Source organism: Solanum verrucosum, unplaced genomic scaffold (assembly GCF_900185275.1).
Source record: "Solanum verrucosum unplaced genomic scaffold, falcon-dt-bn FXZP01000170.1, whole genome shotgun sequence".
Taxonomy (NCBI): domain Eukaryota; kingdom Viridiplantae; phylum Streptophyta; class Magnoliopsida; order Solanales; family Solanaceae; genus Solanum; species Solanum verrucosum.
The window spans coordinates 557,538-574,923 of NW_026020395.1; the positions used below are offsets into that span (position 1 = coordinate 557,538).

The 17,386-nt window shown below is 35.6% G+C and overlaps 1 protein-coding gene across 1 annotated transcript in view; it reads left to right on the forward strand.

The window, feature by feature from the left end:
• The first annotated feature begins 240 nt into the window (after positions 1-240).
• LOC125839239 (callose synthase 7-like) overlaps positions 241-17,386 on the forward strand; it is a 29,819-nt gene continuing 12,673 nt past the window's right edge. The window contains 17 exon segments of the mRNA XM_049518209.1: positions 241-714; positions 2,563-2,663; positions 3,245-3,357; positions 3,454-3,541; positions 3,632-3,742; positions 3,869-3,991; positions 5,228-5,326; positions 5,466-5,557; positions 6,526-6,649; positions 7,133-7,267; positions 7,345-7,421; positions 7,501-7,588; positions 8,998-9,120; positions 12,573-12,690; positions 12,849-13,180; positions 13,254-13,306; positions 13,515-13,575. Of these exon segments, the coding sequence (XP_049374166.1) occupies positions 495-714; positions 2,563-2,663; positions 3,245-3,357; positions 3,454-3,541; positions 3,632-3,742; positions 3,869-3,991; positions 5,228-5,326; positions 5,466-5,557; positions 6,526-6,649; positions 7,133-7,267; positions 7,345-7,421; positions 7,501-7,588; positions 8,998-9,120; positions 12,573-12,690; positions 12,849-13,180; positions 13,254-13,306; positions 13,515-13,575 (2,058 nt within the window). The 5' untranslated portion in view covers positions 241-494.

The following is a 17,386-nucleotide window of genomic DNA, read 5'->3' on the forward strand; positions in this document are numbered from 1 at the left end:
CGCAATCTCGTGTTTGTTAGTTTATTTCGTTTCTCACTTGTAACTGTTTTTTTAATAGAGCGCGGGAATGATTTAACGTACAAACACCAATGGACTTTCCTCTTCAATGGGGTCCTCTCTGTTTCTCTTTTTTGGTCCTCTGTTCAAAAGCCCATAGGCGAAGCAAAGCAAAGTGCGCCTTCTCTCTCTCTTCATTCAAAAAAGTTGCCTATTTCTTTACAATTTCTCCATTAAAGCTAAGATAAAGCAAACCCAAAAAACCACAAACAAACAAATTTTCCAAAGCGAAAAAGAGAAGAAGCTCAAAAATCTTTGTTACTAGTCTGTCACATCACATTCTTTTCTTGCTCATAGAGTAATCAAAAGCTAAAGTTCCATCCAAAGTATCTCCACAAGACAAACACATTAAGTAATACTAATATATAAATGAGTATGTATTTCAAACAACCAGAGGATTTGGGGAAAAAAACCCTAGTTTGGTTTTGTTGTAAATTATGGCGAGTACCAGTGGGACGAAGGCTGAAGGGGGTGTGGGCCCACCTAGAACTGCGTCTAGGAGGGTTTCTAAAGCACCCACTATGGTAGACCCTGCTGCTGGAGAAGATCAGAATTCATTGGACAGTGAACTTGTGCCGTCGACGTTGGCGTCTATTGCTCCTATTCTTCGTGTTGCTAATGAAGTCGAGAAGCAGAATCCTAGAGTTGCTTATCTATGTAAGAATAGCTACAAGATTTTATCTTTTTTTTTTTTAAAGTTTATGTTATGATGAGGTATGCGTACAATCTACCTTTACGAGACTCCATTTGTGTGATTACACTGGATATGTCGTCGTTGTTAACTTAACTTAGATTTTGAATCAATAGGTATAAGCTAAAATTATATTTTCTGAGTTTATATTTAATATCAAGTCCTTATTTATTTTTTTAAATTTTGAGATTTGGATAAAGATTTCACTTTTTTTTGTATGATTGTGTCTGCCCAGCTTGATCTATCTCGACCAGTCCAGTGATACCTTACTACCTCCCACCAGCATAAGTACTAGTAACTCTACCCACACCACTAAGGTGTAGGCAGATATGAAGTGATACCTAGTGTTTAATCTTTTCTTGGTTTTGTAGTTATATGACCAATAAGAGGATATTTTGAATCTTTCTGTCGGTCAAGTTAAAATGAACATGGAAAGTCGTTTAGGTTATATCTGAAATCAACCAATGTATATGGACCTCATAATATCTATTGGATGAGTAATTGGTGATTTGAGGCACAATGATTATAAAGAACTCTCCCATATAGTTATTTTCTCTATTTAACTATAATAAACACACGTAGTAGGTATAGCAAGTATTTTAAGCAACTTTACATGATGTGGAATTCTGAAGATGTACATTAGTGTTTTGACCTATGGGATGAACGGGCTTGATTCTATTCGTTAGGATTTTATTTTGTTGAATTGCAGTCATACCAAAGCTACGATCACATAGTTTAACTAACATGCATAATTCTGCTGAAAGCAAAACTAACTTTTACGCCTTGGAAGGAGCAGAAGAAAACTTAATGTGATGTTTGAATTAGTGGTAAATAATATCATATTTACCTTATCAAAAAAGAAGAAGAAGGGAATTTAGTGGTAAATATCATTAAAGAATACCTAGCTTGTATTCCATCTACTTTGAGTCCAGTAAAATGATTAGGACCAGTAACGACTAGATTGAGCATCGGCTATCTGGGAGGAGTTGTTATGTGTTCTTTTTCAAATGAAGCCCAAAATGTAAACAATAATGTCTCTTATGAATCACTTGTCTGGAGAAAAAAAAGAAGGAAGACTTTTTATGCTCCTATGTTTGGAAGCTCAAATTAGAGGTGCATTTAATCTTAAAGTTCCTGAACAATGAGGACATTGTTACCAACAAGTCAATATCCTTTCATCCAGATGAGACACACATGTCTCTTGTCTTTTATAGAACTCCATTTTTTTTCTTTCTGAAACTGTATTTATAGAGAGGTATAATAATGTTTTTCCAAGTTAAAATTCTTTATGAGGAACACAAAAGTAGGGGCTTATGAGGGAGGGCAAAACATTAAAACAATTTGGCATTGTGGCCTTGATCAAATCTCTAACACACTTTTATTGTAATCTGTATGAAAATCACCTCAAAGTTGCTATACTTTAAGAATCATAAGATGATCTCTATATATTACTTTAGAGACTCTTAAATAAATTTATGTACTGTCCATGACTCCTGTGCTCAACCAGATTGTTTACTGTTTATGTTGGAAACTTTTGCTGAGGGCGTGAATGCTTTCTTAGGTTTCGTTTGACTGGGACTAGATATGTGAAATATGTATCATTAATACTGGAGATCTCTAGGTTTTATTTAAAAAAGATGCAGTGTCATTATTAGTCATATAGCACAAATAGACCTTAATTAAGTAATATGTTGAGAAGAAGTCAATTGTCTTTTATGCTCTCTTGTCTTTACTTGGTGCCACTAGTTGTCTTCATTGACATTCTATTTACTCTTCCTCTTGTTTCTTTTCCTGTTTTTATATTTTTAAATTAGGTCGTTTCCATGCTTTCGAAAAGGCTCATAGGATGGATCCAACATCAAGTGGGCGCGGCGTTCGTCAATTCAAGACATACCTGTTACATAGACTTGAAAGGGTAGGAACATCATATGCAAGTTAAAGCTTTGTGGTTTTATATTTCTTATAAAAGTTCCTTCTTAAGTGTATTCTGGTGCATGCTGTTTGGTATAGCCATAGATGGGAGGACTTTCCACAAGTTGACATGGAGGAGTGACTTAAGCAGATTCTTTGTAGAGGACTATATCTCTGGGTTTTACAATAGGTTCCCTCTAAAACGTATTTATGGAATTATTTCACATTTTAGCCAGTATCTGCACTATTCAACTGATTTCCCAGTAGGTTGGGATATGGCCTCAACGTGTACCAAAAATAATTTCTTTCCTTTTAGTGGTGTTCACTCTCTGGAGGACATGCTACTTCATCCTCGGGGTTAAAACATGTTTCTTCCTGTTTCTTGTTTAGATGTCAAGACTCTGTCATTGTGACAACTATCTTCCATTTGATATGTTTGTTTGACATTACCCATCTTCGTTATTTCTGTAAATAAGTAGTTCATTTTCATGTTTTAATTGTTTTACGTTTTTAGGGTTAAGCTTTGAGATCAATCTCTCAATGATTAGCATGACGTAACCTTTGTACCCTTTTTGTTGATTGTAGGAAGAAGAAGAAACTGAACCTCAACTTGCAAGAAATGATCCTAGAGAAATTCAGAAATTTTACCAGAACTTCTATGAGGAAAATATCAGAGATGGCCATCAAACAAAGAAACCGTAAGATTTCAACCTGAATTTCATGGCCTTCTTGTATTTCTTTTGTCATTGGCCTACCTTTGTTCATTTAATTACTGGTTGACTTTGCATTATTAGAGAGGAGATGGCTAAGATCTATCAAATTGCAAGTGTACTATATGATGTGCTGAGGACAGTGGTACCCTCTTCAAAAGTGGAAGATGAGGTTTTATTTGTGTTCTTATGTAGTCCTTGGAATTTTCCAGTACTTATTCCTCTTTGGGAACTTTAAGGTCTAGTATCTTCGTTTTCACAGACAAAAAGATATGCCAAAGATGTCGAAGAGAAAAGAGACTACTATGAGCACTACAACATTCTTCCTATTTATGCTGCTGGGGTCAAACCAGCGATAATGGAACTGCCTGAGGTTATACAAAAAATTGCTTTAATCTCAGTTTCATTTGCTGGAATGCTCCTTTTGCATGATTATATAGGACTTCTGTATCTCATTTTCATCACAGAAAAGATTGATGTAATTCTCTTTCTTGATCAGATCAAGGCTGCTCTTCGAGCTATAAGAAATATGAATAATCTTCCGGTTCTCAGAATGCCTGATGACAAGGATAAGTCAGTCAATGATATACTCGAATGGCTTGCTTCAGCCTTTGGCTTCCAGGTAAAATATACTGATCACGACTCTCCACGCACGTGTTCCAGAACTTATTGTCATATGTAAGGCAACATGCTTAAGTGGCCATAAACTGTTGCAGTGTTCTGTACGCACAATTTTTCATCCGCACCAACAAAATTTCAAGTTCTGAAAGGGTACAATGTGTTGTACAAAAAGTGACACTGGATGAATAGTTAATGTTCATTTCAGCTCTTCGCTAGTGTAAATTTTCATTGTGAAAGTTTATTGTCTTAAAACAGCAGAGTCAGGTTAATGAGATTTTGGTGTCACCATTTTGGGAGTTGAAGGTCAAAGTTGAGTGGAAGGAGTACTAACTGAATTTCCTAGAATATGAGATTGGGCTGGCCCTGAAAGATCACTCCCTTCTGTTTGAACTCATTCCACTTTAAAAAAATCATGTATCTGAAGTCTGTTTTGTTGAACCATGTTTGCATTTTAACTACCACCTTTCTGAAACCCACCACTTCCCGGCTTCTTATTATGACTTATGAGTACCACTTGTTTGGAACCCATTTCCTGCATAATTCTGCGGAAGTATCTTTATTTAATATGCATAGCTTCCTGGATCTTCCCTTGCCTGTATGATGATAGTAATGCGTTCAAGGTCCATGACAAATCTTTGTTGAAGAACACTCCAGCATGTTTAATTCTGCTTATAAAGTTATTTTCTTTTGTCATCAACAAATTGTATGAAGCACGTGTGCCATCCAGTGTGAAATGATCAGAACTTATGAATGCGATTTTTTTTCTCAAACATGTAAAGCATATCTGATCTCATTTAGTTATTTGTTTACTGAAGTGTTCACCAAATACATGTGAAACCTACACACTTACATAAATTCATGAGTCCCTATGAACTTCTAAGGTACTTTAAACACTTCCTTGATGAAATCCTACACTTTGCAAGTCTCCCTTGTTGAAAGAAAACCACCTGCTAGTCCTGTGATTGTCTTTTAATTTCTGTTGCATCACACTTAGGAGTGCTGTGAGACATGTTATGGCAGACCTTGGCATTCAGGAATGCATGTACCACCCTATGGGAAGCTATCTCCTTGAGTTTGCCTTGGTTCTGTCAATTGCATTCTGGTACTATTTCTGATGCTTTCAAACAAGGATGTGGCATTTAGCATTTTTTTTCAATTTGCTTCTAGTACATATCCTTCAACATGCTGATAGTTGAGATTCCTAACTCCATATTACTGCTGATTTATCGGAATCAAGAAAGCAAATGTGGCAAATCAGAGGGAGCACTTAATATTGCTACTTGCAAACATGGATATAAGAAACAAGAGTGTGGATGATGATGCAAATTATAATGAGGTAACTGTATCTGCTCATTTGATAATTACACTAGTTTGATCAAATATGCATATAAATCTCTCTTTATTTTGTCTGCTTAGCAAACAACCCTTTTGTCATTTTTCTCTTGAAAATTGAGTACAAGAGAACATTTTTGCAGTTGGACAGCTATACAGTTAAGCAGCTGAAGGATAAAATATTCAAAAACTATGAATCATGGTACAAATATTTGCACTGTCCAACAAACCTCAGGTGAGCCAAGTAGTGATCATGAAATTACAAGAACAACCTTTTAGAATACGTCAAATATGTTTAAATTAAAAAAATAAAATTCAAAAAAAATTAAAAAAAATTAAAAAAAATTTACAAGAACAACCTTTTAGAATACGTCAAATATGTTTAAATTATTAAAATGAAAAAATATATTACTCCTTCCATCCCAAAGAGAATGAAGCAGTGTACTGATTTTGAACTTGAACTTGCTCATTGTTGGTGTAAATATGAACCTCAGTTCTTTATTCGTTTTGATGTTAAATTTACATACTTAGAAATTACATAGAAAGTACTTTAATTCAAAATTTTATAATTAAAAATATTTACGTGTTTGGCCATGCATACCAAAACAATTTCACTTTATTTGGAATTTTTGAAATTGAAGTTGTGTTTGGCCATACTTTTTGCGAAGAATATTTTGGATTTTGAATGTACTTTTTCTAAATATGATTTACACCCCCAATTTCTAAAAACTAGAAAAATCACCCAGCATTACTAATTTACATGAAATATACAATCAAATTTGTAAAATAGTAATATCTCAAGTAGATAGTCACATAATGTCATAGATTAGATCTCATATATCATATATGAGCTATTGCATACTATTGTAAATATTTTTTCACTTTATTTGAAATTTTTGAAGTTGGAGTTGTTTTTGGTTATAATTTTTGCAAATAATATTTGGTTGTTCGAGTGTAAATTTTCCTAAAAAAACATGAAATATAATCTAAATGAGGTTATTTTTATAAAAAATAATAATTTAGGGTATAATTTGAAAAAGAAAAATATAGTAAAAGTGAAAAAAGTGAACAAGGTTTTGGGTGCTTTCCAAATTCCAAATACAACTTCAAGTTGTATTTGAAATTTCATGGCCAAATGCTTGGCTTATAAAAAAGGGACTGGAAGTGATTTTCTCTTGCTTGGCTTTACGTCTTGTGTTGCAGGTTTCCACCGGGTTGTGACAAGCAACAGTTGGAGCTTCTTTACATTGGCCTTTATCTTCTTATATGGGGGGAAGCTTCAAATATACGATTTATGCCAGAATGCCTTTGCTATATCTTCCACAATGTAAGTTTGCTTTCTATATATTCAGTAAAAGTCCTGGATTTGTCTAGAATCTGCTGGTCAGTTTACATCAATCACTGCTTCTGTTGTCTCTTGTCGACTTTTGCATGTGCACTATCTCACACACTGAAGGAACTGACATGATACCATACCAAGATAAAAGTCTTAAGGGACACTTCATTTTTTTTTCTGGAAGGGTGAAGTGGGCGTTGAGGAACAGTGTAATAACATGTGTAACGTTACCATGTGACCTCTTCACGAAATCTGATTAGTTTTGTGATGCTTGATTGATGCGATCATCTTCTCCATAGCGAACTGTCTAGTCATGTTATACACATTGCACACATGTAATGCAATAATTCTTCTGTATTTTGGATGGATTGGGGAGATTATTCTCCAGTTTTTTTTTCTCCAGAAATAGCAACATTATTTATATAAACAGTTACCCTTCATGTGTTTGCGTGCCTTTTATACTTCAAAAATCAGATGGCACATGAGATGCATGGAATACTATTTGGCAATGTACTTCCAGTAAGTGGAGGTGCATATCAACCAGTGTCCCATGGTGAGGAGTCTTTCCTGCGGGATGTTGTGACCCCTATTTATGAAGTCATTCATAAGGTAACTCCTATATTTGTGCTATTTGTTTCATAGTATTGTTATTTATCACTTTATCTGAATTATCTTCGCTGAAAAAGGAATCTAGCAGAAACCAGAATGGGACAGCAAGCCATTCAGCATGGAGAAATTATGATGATCTGAATGAATACTTTTGGTAATCAATTGTGTAGCATTGTACGATTTTTCGTTTTTACAGTCTAAGGAAGAAGAGACTTATTACTCTTCCTTTGCAGGTCCGATAAATGTTTTAAGCTGGGTTGGCCAATGGACAAAAAAGCTGATTTCTTTGTGCACTCAGATAAAAGAAATAAAGCAAATGTGGTATGTGTCTCTTATCAGATATATTACCATGTCTGTATAGGTAACGTAAGAGACGTATTCAGTAGCTATGGCAACCTTGAATCCATGTCATCAATTTTATTTACTAGATTTTTCCACTGTATTAAATTTGCTTCCTTAAATAAGATTTGTGATTGGTTAGCAAGGTCCCATAATAACATGTGGTCTTTGGATCAACTCTTGCTGACTTATTCAGCAGGAAAATAAATCGTACTTCAAGGATGTCGTATTCTGTTGTACTTATATATGTAAAAACGGAACAATTTTCTCTGGCTAAATAGAAGAGTTCACAGATAACTTTAGTGTCTGCTTCACTTACTGCCAATTGGTCTTTTGTTGGGTGATTTGATTCTTTAACATGATGTTGCATCCTGAGGCTTGATTAGAATTCAATCCATTCACATGGGATGTTAGGACGCAAACATTGTGTTACATAGGGTGTTCTTCAAATAAGTAGTTTGTTTAAGCAAGTAAGTTTGAGTAGGTTTCTTTGCATCACTTTTGAATAGCGTTACGAATAAAATAGTCGTCAGACCTTTAGCATATGAACTGTTGTATACTGCACATTCTTTTTGAGTTCTTTGCCTGAGTAATTTTGAGCACCAAGAGTCCTTAGCTTGAGTAAGTTACTTCCAAGTCACATCGCAGGTGTAAGAAAGGTAGAGGATGTTGTTTCTCTTTGAAGGTGATTAAAAAATATAAGGTAATAACAGACGTTTTGAAGATAATAGTAGTTCCTACAAAAATTTAAGATGAATTGTATTTTAAATTTCGATTTTTGGTGTAAAGAGAGTTGTGCAGATGATGCAAAATCTATGTTACAATTTTTTGGAAGAATTTTAGATTTTCAAGGACTGTAGCTTGTAGATTGTAAATATTGCGGCCAGCACAAACTTTTTGCTGATGAATAAAGTTTTTGCTGGTCAGTTTAGACTTTACACTACATGTATATATGTGCGTGTGTGTGTGGTTCAGCTGTTAAGTTATTCCTTCTCTTTTGGAGCTGCTGATAAAGAGAATGGAAGTTTTCTACTGTACCAACATGTCAAAAGATTAAAACTAGAAAAGAAAAAAATAAAATGAATAATTATTCTCGACTCTGGAATAAAAGAAGGCACATAATTGCTCTTCTCTGAAAGTCTGTATCTTGACTTCTGAACTGAAGATTCTGACGTTCCTTGGCAAGTTAACTGAGGAAATGATTCAGTTCCAGAGCTAAAGCTAGTAGTTCTCGAATGAGAAATCAAAAAGATTTTGGGGCATCAAGTTCAAAATTCCAGGAATTGTCAAATTTGTAGAATTTGGCTGAATTTTGTCCTCTCATTTGCTTTAATTTAGACAGTATTCCCTCATGGTTTTCTATAAATGGACTAACTTAGCTTGATTTTCAGGGACATAATAATGTTGCTACTGGAGGGAGGAAGCCTAAGGCAAATTTTGTTGAAAATCGAACTTTTTGGCACCTTTATAGGAGTTTTGATCGGATGTGGATATTTTTTATATTGGCACTTCAGGTATCTCCAGACTCACGTAAACTGCTATGTTTTATTTAAAAATTTGCGTGCTCTGCTTTCCTTGTCTCTATAAAGTATAAACTATTTGTGGGAACATATTTACAAGGGATGAAAGGTTAGAAAAATTGAAGGAGAAAGCAGAGACAGTAAGGCCACAGTCACAACCATTATAAGTTAGTAAAAACACTCTTTGGAAATGAACTAATCAGTGCTAACCAATCCTCAGTAAAATGTTAAGGGATTTGACGCATCAGAATTTTGGCCAATATTTCATTTTATATGATCCATTATTCTTCAGCTATACTTAGAAAACCAAGCTTATTTTATCTCCATTTAGATGCCACTGAAATGTATAGTTATCTGAGGAGCAATGCTGTCTCAGAGGAATTCCGACTGAACTTATTTAATTCTTCAATGCCGAGGCTTCTCTTTTGGATGAAAATTATGTCTTACAATGGGTTCTCGCATCCAATGGTGTGTGGAGTGGTCAAGAAGTGGGAGGAGAACCATAATGTCTCAGGTTCAAATCCCAGAAGAAGGAGAATGAGGCTGTGAGAAATATTGGAAAAAAATATTATTAAATTGTGTATCTATATTATTACATTGAGACCCTATTTATAGACACTACATTAGACTCTTTTTCCAACTAGGACACTACATTACAATCCTTGTCCAAGTAGGATTCTATATACTATTCATATTACTATTCCAATTTTTAAGTAGGATTGTATATACTATTCTTGTTCCTATTCCTATTCTAACACTCCCCTTCAAGGTAGTGCATACAAGTGATATGTACCTAGCTTGTTACAAATGTAATTAATACGAGGACCGATGAGGAGCTTGATGAAGATATCTGCAAGTTGATTACTCAACTTCACAAAATTGACAATGAATCTCAATGTGCTTAGGTCTTCTCATGAAATACTGGATTTGATACAGAATATCGATAAAACATAGAGTGGCTACTCTACCATGAGTCGGGCCAAATTCTTGAATTACCGTGTTAAACTTCTCAAACCAAGCTTGAGAAGACTATTTTAAACCATAAAATGACCTGCACAATCAACATAATACAAGGCTACTAAACTCCTCCTGAGCAACAAAACGAGGTGGTTGCTCCATATAGACTTCTTCCTCGAGATCATCATGGAGAAAAAAATTCTAAGTGTCTAATTGATTAAAAGGCTAGTGACGAACAACAACCATAGATAGTAGTCACCGGAAGATGCACGGTGCTACACAAATCAGATATAAGCAAATAGTCACCGAAAGGATGGAGCGGTGCTACACAAATTAGATATGAAAAAGTCGTCACCAGAAGGATTGCACGATGCTACACAAATTAGACATGAAAAAGTAGTCACCGAGAAGATGACACGGTGCTCTACATAAATACTGACGAATACAAGGTTGACACAAAAAAGTGTAGAAAGTCTTTGGAAATTGACTCACGGTGACATGTCTGTCTGAGTTTTCTTTCTCTGAATATGGGGTTCATGTATATATAATTGGTCCTACTTTTGTTAACATAACCATTAGTTAGACGGACAAGTAGGATTCTATATACTATTCCTATTCCTATTCTTATTCCTATTCCTATTCTAAGTAGGATTGTATGTGCTATTCTTGTTTATATTCCTATTCCTATTCAAATCCCAGAAGAAGGAAAATGAGGCCGTAGAGGATTATTTCTTACTGAATATGTGACTTCTTCTCTGCGAAGTCTCTTTTTTCTCCTAGGCTGCATGTTTGTGTTCCATGTGACAACATCAAGAAGGTAATTGGTCAATGGGCTAAGGATGTTGGACATCTGCTGTATCACATGGAACACCTCTGATTATGGTTTTTTAAAATTTCAGTGGGTTAACAATGATTGACAGCTGCTTTATCACATGGAACACCTTTTCTGATTATGGATTTGCTTCTATATCTTCATCAACTGTTTACTCCTAAATTTTCTGTTTCTTTACACATAAGTTCCTAAAGTAAGATTAGCATAATGTCAAACCTTCACTTTGGTGAGATAGTTCAAGACAAATTCAACATTCTAAATCACAGATGAAATTATTAGGTTCAGAAAGGTTGGACGAGTTGGTTGAGCAAGGGATCTCCCAAATGGGGGATCTCAGGTTTGAAACCCCCCTCTTGTTTTCTTAGTCGAGCTCGTTGCACGGGGCTTGCCTGGTGCAGTTTACCTCTCCTATGTGATTTGTGGGCTATTACAATGGAGAGGGGCTTACCTGTGCGCACCCGAAGGATAGCGATTGTGGATTACCTTGTCATAAAAGAAGAAGGTAATTTTTGCATTCTGAAATGCTGCCCTGGTAGAATATTTTGAAACCCTGGTGTACTGCTTTCATCAGAAGTTGCTTGGGAAAGTTGTAATGAAAATATGAACAAAATGGAGAAAAAGGACTCTGTGCAAGATCAAGATGGTTGCCCTTGTCGTGGGGAGAGGGGGCAGTTCTCCCTCTTTCCAAATGCAATGCCTCTCTTTCTTTACTCGCTAGTTGAAATGTTAAGAGTTGAAAAAGTCTCATTGTTGATTAAGTAGAAGAGTTGTTCAATAGCTAAGGTCTGTTGAGGCTTTAAGCACGACTAAAGCACTGGCTTTAATGAACGAGGCATCAATCAACTTAGCCCTCATTTTTGAACTTCTGGGAATTGGCTGGATGAATCATCTGAATTCTTTCCACTTTATTAGACTCTTAGGATTTATCATATGCAGCCTCCTCCTTTAAGACCAACTATGCTTAGCAAAGCTGACATTGAAGAATGTTATAGCTTTCTATAAATTTGTTTGATGTATTTCATATGATTAGAATTGAAATTCACTGGTTTAGATTTTACTGAATTCAAGGTGTTGAAGTGTGTAACCATCTCATCTAAAAGCTTAAAGCACGTGAAAAATCTTTTTGATACGGATGGCGGTGAGGTTTGATCTCAGAGGGTGAGATTTGATCTCAGGACCTCTGCCAGCTTTGGTACCATGTTGAAGTGTGTAACCATCTCATCTAAAAGCTTAAGTTGTTCGAGAGAGCACACTTTTATTATTTAATTGTATTCTCAACAAAGGGGTTTATTTTTCTGTCCTGGCATTGAATTAGATGGACACTGGACTGTTCAGATTCTATAACTTGGCACATGGTATGCCATATATTTACTTCACATGTCCACAGTGAGTTCTCCAACTGACAGTTAGCTGATCACTTGGAGTGTTGTGAGTTCTTGCTCGGTTATCGATAAGAATGAGAATATTTTACAGAAGATTATCAAGGTGGTTAGTAAAGGATCAAGCGCTACACAACCGTGCCATTATTTTGAGTTGGGTGCTTGGGTTTATACAATACAAGAAGATATCTTGCAAAAATACTGAAGTTTCCCTTGTATCTTCATGTCATCTTTATGAAATATTTGTGTTGATCTCATCTCCCTCTTTCCCTCTTCAGGCAATGGTTATCATTGCATGGAATCAGTCAGGATCTTTGTCTGTGATTTTTGATGCGGATGTGTTCAAAAGCGTCTTGAGTATTTTCATAACTGCTGCTATTCTTAACGCGTTGAGAGGTAGTTGCAGTACCTTATTTGATTTCCTTTCTCTATCATTTTTCAATCTTCTAGAAACTTTTTTATTAGAAGTGTAAGGAGTGTGCCTAGATTTTACCATTTTTCATATTGTGACTGTCTTTAGCTGAGCGTGGTCCATATATATGTTCTTGCTGCAGCTACTTTGGACATAGTCCTCAGTCTGAGAGCTTGGAGGAGCTTAAAAATCACCCAGATTCTTCGCTACCTTCTGAAATTTGCATTTGCAGCATTCTGGGTTGTCGTCATGCCTGTTGCTTATGCAAAATCTGTTCAGGATCCAGCGGGAGTTCTGAGATTCTTCAGTAATTTGGGAGGAAATATTGAAAATGAATCACTGTATTACTACTGTGTTGCTATTTATTTGTTACCAGAGATATTGGCTGCCTTTATATTTTTCTTCCCTTTCTTGCGGAAATCCATGGAGCGCTCGAACTGGCGAATCATCAGCCTCCTTATGTGGTGGGCTCAGGTCAGCATATTTATGCTTTGATACTTACATGGACTGTTCTGTCACATTTGTCTAATAGATGTAGTGTATCCAGCCTAAGCTTTATGTTGGAAGAGGCATGCACGAAGACATGTTCTCCTTGTTAAAGTAAGAACTCATTTGTCTTCTATCTTTACACAAATAAACAAGTCTTGTTTGATAGCATTTCTATTCTTCTGGTCCTCTCATATTCGTTTTTGGTATGCTGTGCATGAATGTGGGGCAAGGTTAGCTAATAGATTATAGTGAATACTCGTAATTATGGTTGATACAGTGAACTGATCTAACAATTCATTCCCTTATTTTATTTGCTCAGGTACACTCTCTTCTGGATCATGCTCCTCATAAGCAAGCTCTCATTCAGCTACTATGTTGAGGTAATGTTTTCCCTTAAGCTCTATTATTCCGTTTATCCTTATAAATCCATTTTAGCATGTCTGAGGAGTGGTTTTCTTCTTGTATGATTGTCCTTATTCCACATGTGTGAAAAAATAAATTTTAAAAATATATAACGACAACTTTTATAACCGTCATTGATTCCTATATAACATGACTTCCATGTGATTCCGACGTGACTGCTATGTCATCAAAAGATTGTCTTAAGATACTGATGATGCGGCTTGCCATGTCTAAGATTGTCGTGAATAGACTTGTCCACTTTGCATTCTACTTCAGCATAACCATCTTGTATGTTCTTGACTTCTTTCCACTTGGCTTTTTCAAAAGGGCTAAAACACATTATTCAGCTCTATCATCAACGCCTATTGTCATGTTATTATTGTCTGGATCTAATGATATCCTACGTAATATGATAGTTGTATTCACGACGGCGTATATACTCTTGAACGATGTATTCACACCGTCATCAAGTAAAAGATCTAGATACATATTCTCTTGATACATTAGGAGGTCCTCTCAAACTTAAGGTGGGAAAACTAACGTGTGCTTATTTTGGAAACATGAAAAGTTGACACTTACACTTGTTGAAATGATGAGAATCACCAAAATAAATGTTGTTGGAATATTTTCCTCCAAAAAGTCGATGGTAACTGCATAGCGATAGAAAGTGCTTCTTGTACTACACACGATGATGAATCTAGTCTTAATCATCGAAAAGGGATATGATGTTGCAAATCTTCAATACATTGTTAGCGTAACCTGATCTGATAGTTCAAGGACAAGAATATCAAGGTTTAGAGGAAAGTACTGGTTGGATACAAAGGAGTTGTTAGGGATGCGTTGGAAGTCATTAATTTAAGTATTTAATTATATTTTTAGTTGCTTTATTTATTATTCTAGAATAGGATTTATGTTCCAGAGTTTCATAAAGATTAGGTTAAGTTATAGTTATTAGTTTGGAATAGGATTATAGTCTCCAACTTCCATAAGAGTTAGACTTCCTATTGATGTAATAAGACTCCTATTTAAAGGGGCTTTTGATGAATAAATCAGTAAGTCATTTTTCAGCAAAAAGCAGGAGATTTGAGTTCTCTCTCCCATTGAACTCTAAGGTTTCAGTCTCCCTTTGAAGAGTTGAAGAGATCGGAGTTCTCTTTTAATGAATTCTAAGGTTTCAGCTTCCCTTTAACGAGCTGATTTATATATCGCCCTGTGAATCAATCCTTCCCTAAAGATTCATAACAGGAGCGCACTGGTCGCTGGAGAGATAGTGGAACCAAACGATCATCGGAGAGTTGAATGGTGTTTGAATGATGGTAGACAGAGTAGCGACACAGGACACTGTTACGAAGAAAATAAGAAAATATTGGCTTAGAACAATGGTAGCAGAAGCTCTTTAAATTCTACCATGATCATAGAGGCTTTGATATCATATAAAGAAAGTGGACCTCGGGATTAACTGAACCTCAAAATTTAGCTCATGAGGTGAGGATTCACCAAGCCCATACAAGGTGACAACAACCAATGAGTTTCATTTTGTTGTAAAGAAAATGATCTTCGGCCTAATTCAACCCCAAAAATTAGCTAATGAGTTGAGGAGTGTCTAAAACCATGTAAGGATATGATAAACTATTTCTTCAACTAATATGGGACATGCGTTTCCTTGGCACGTCTAGGATTGGACATTTTGAGCGTGAACATTCTATCGTAGGGGTTTGTCATCGGGTAAACCTAGAATAGGGATGGATTTGGCTCGGATAGCGTGTGTAAATAAAACAAAGAGCCCATTGACATGATTAAGTAATAATTTACATATGTGCTCTTTATATAAGAGTTTCACAGTATGGCAGAATGAATTTTTATGCTAATGATAAGTTAATATTCTTTAATTAAGTGCAGAATATCCAAAGGTATCATATAAATTCTTCTTTAAGTTTTTCCTCATTCAGGTACAATGAATCTAGATACACTATCTCTTAAATACTTTAACACCTTTCATTCTGAATCTCTCTTCTCAACCAGTGTCTTGTTTGTTCTAGACACACATCTTCTGTTCCATGGTAAAATCTCTTCATGCCTTTGCCCATTTTCCACCATTCCAACATTCACTCCTCTACTATTGGTTATGGTGGAAAATGCTGAGTTGGTTTGGAATTTGTTAGAATATGAATAGGTTTATATAATCCTGTTAGAATATGAATAGGTTTATACAATCCTATAAGAATAGGAATAGGTTTATACAATCCTATTAGAATAGGAATAGGAATAGAAATAGAAATAGGAATACTAAATAGTATCCTACTTGGTAAAGGATTGTATTCTAGGGTCTATAAATAGGGTCTCAATGTAATAATGTAGAAACAACAACAATTCAATAATATTTTTTTCCAATATTTCTCACATGGTATCAGAGCCTCTACGAACTTGGTAGAGAATTAAAGAGCTTCCGCTGCCGGCGGGTGGCACCCATAGATGCTGCCCGTCTGGCCAATGATTATGTTAGCAAAAGTTGGGTCACCGTGTATCTATCTGGTGACTATTTTCTCACATCTAATTTGTGTAACACCGTGCCATCATTCCGGTGACTATTTTCTTATATCTAATTTGTGTAGCACCGTGCTATCATTCCGGTGACTACTTTTTTCATATTTAATTTTTGTAGCACCGTGCCATCATTCTGGTGTCTACTTTTTTGTGTAGCACTGTGTCATCATTCCAGTGACTACTTTTTCATATATAATTTGTGTAGCACCGTGACATCCTTCCGGTGACTACCTTTTTTTTGCATATCTTATTTGTGTAGCACCGTGCATCTTTTCGGACTACTTTTCATATTTAATTTGTGTAGTACCGTGGATTTTTTTTCGAACTATTTTCTCATATCTGAGTTGCATAGCATCATGTGTCTTTTCAGTGACTCATATTTGATTTGCATAGTTCCATTCGTCTTTCCGGTGACTCCTCAAATCTGATTTGCGTAGGGTTGTGCCATCATTCCAACCCTACCCGTATAAATTTTACTTTTTCAGCTGGGTCGTGCCATCATTCCGACCCTACCCATATTATTTCTCTTTTTCAATGGGGTCGTTCCATCAATTCGAACTATCCTATATAATTTCTATTTTCTAGTTGGGTCATGACATCATTCCGACCCTACCCATATAATTTTATTTCTTAGATTATGACCACTTTTAGCCATCAAATCTAATACTCCGACATATGAGCATGTTCTGGCCAGTTTTTGGGTGACTTGTTTAATATCGACTAATCTATTGATTCCAGCATGATCCATACTTTGTACTAGATTTTGAGCACTTTGTTGCTCAGGGGGAGTTTAGTAGCCTTGTATGTCGATTATGTGAGTCAGTCTTTGCAAGTTTGGTTTGGGAAGTTCAACACTGGAATTTTATCACTGTGTTGTATCGGCATTATGCATCAAATTCAATATTTAATGAGAAGACAAGCACATTGAGATTGACTGTCAATTTTGTGAAGTCGACTGATCAACTTGCAGATATCTCACCAAGCCCCTCATCAGTCCTCGTGTTAATTACATTTGTAACAAGCTAGGTACATGAATTGTATGCACTAGCTTGAGGGGGGAGTGTTAGAATATGAATAGGTTTATACAATCCTATAAGAATAGGAATAGGTTTATACAATCCTATAAGAATAGGAATAGGTTTATACAATCCTATTAGAATAGGAATAGGAATAGAAATAGAAATAGGAATACTAAATAGTATCCTACTTGGTAAAGGATTGTATTCTAGGGTCTATAAATAGGGT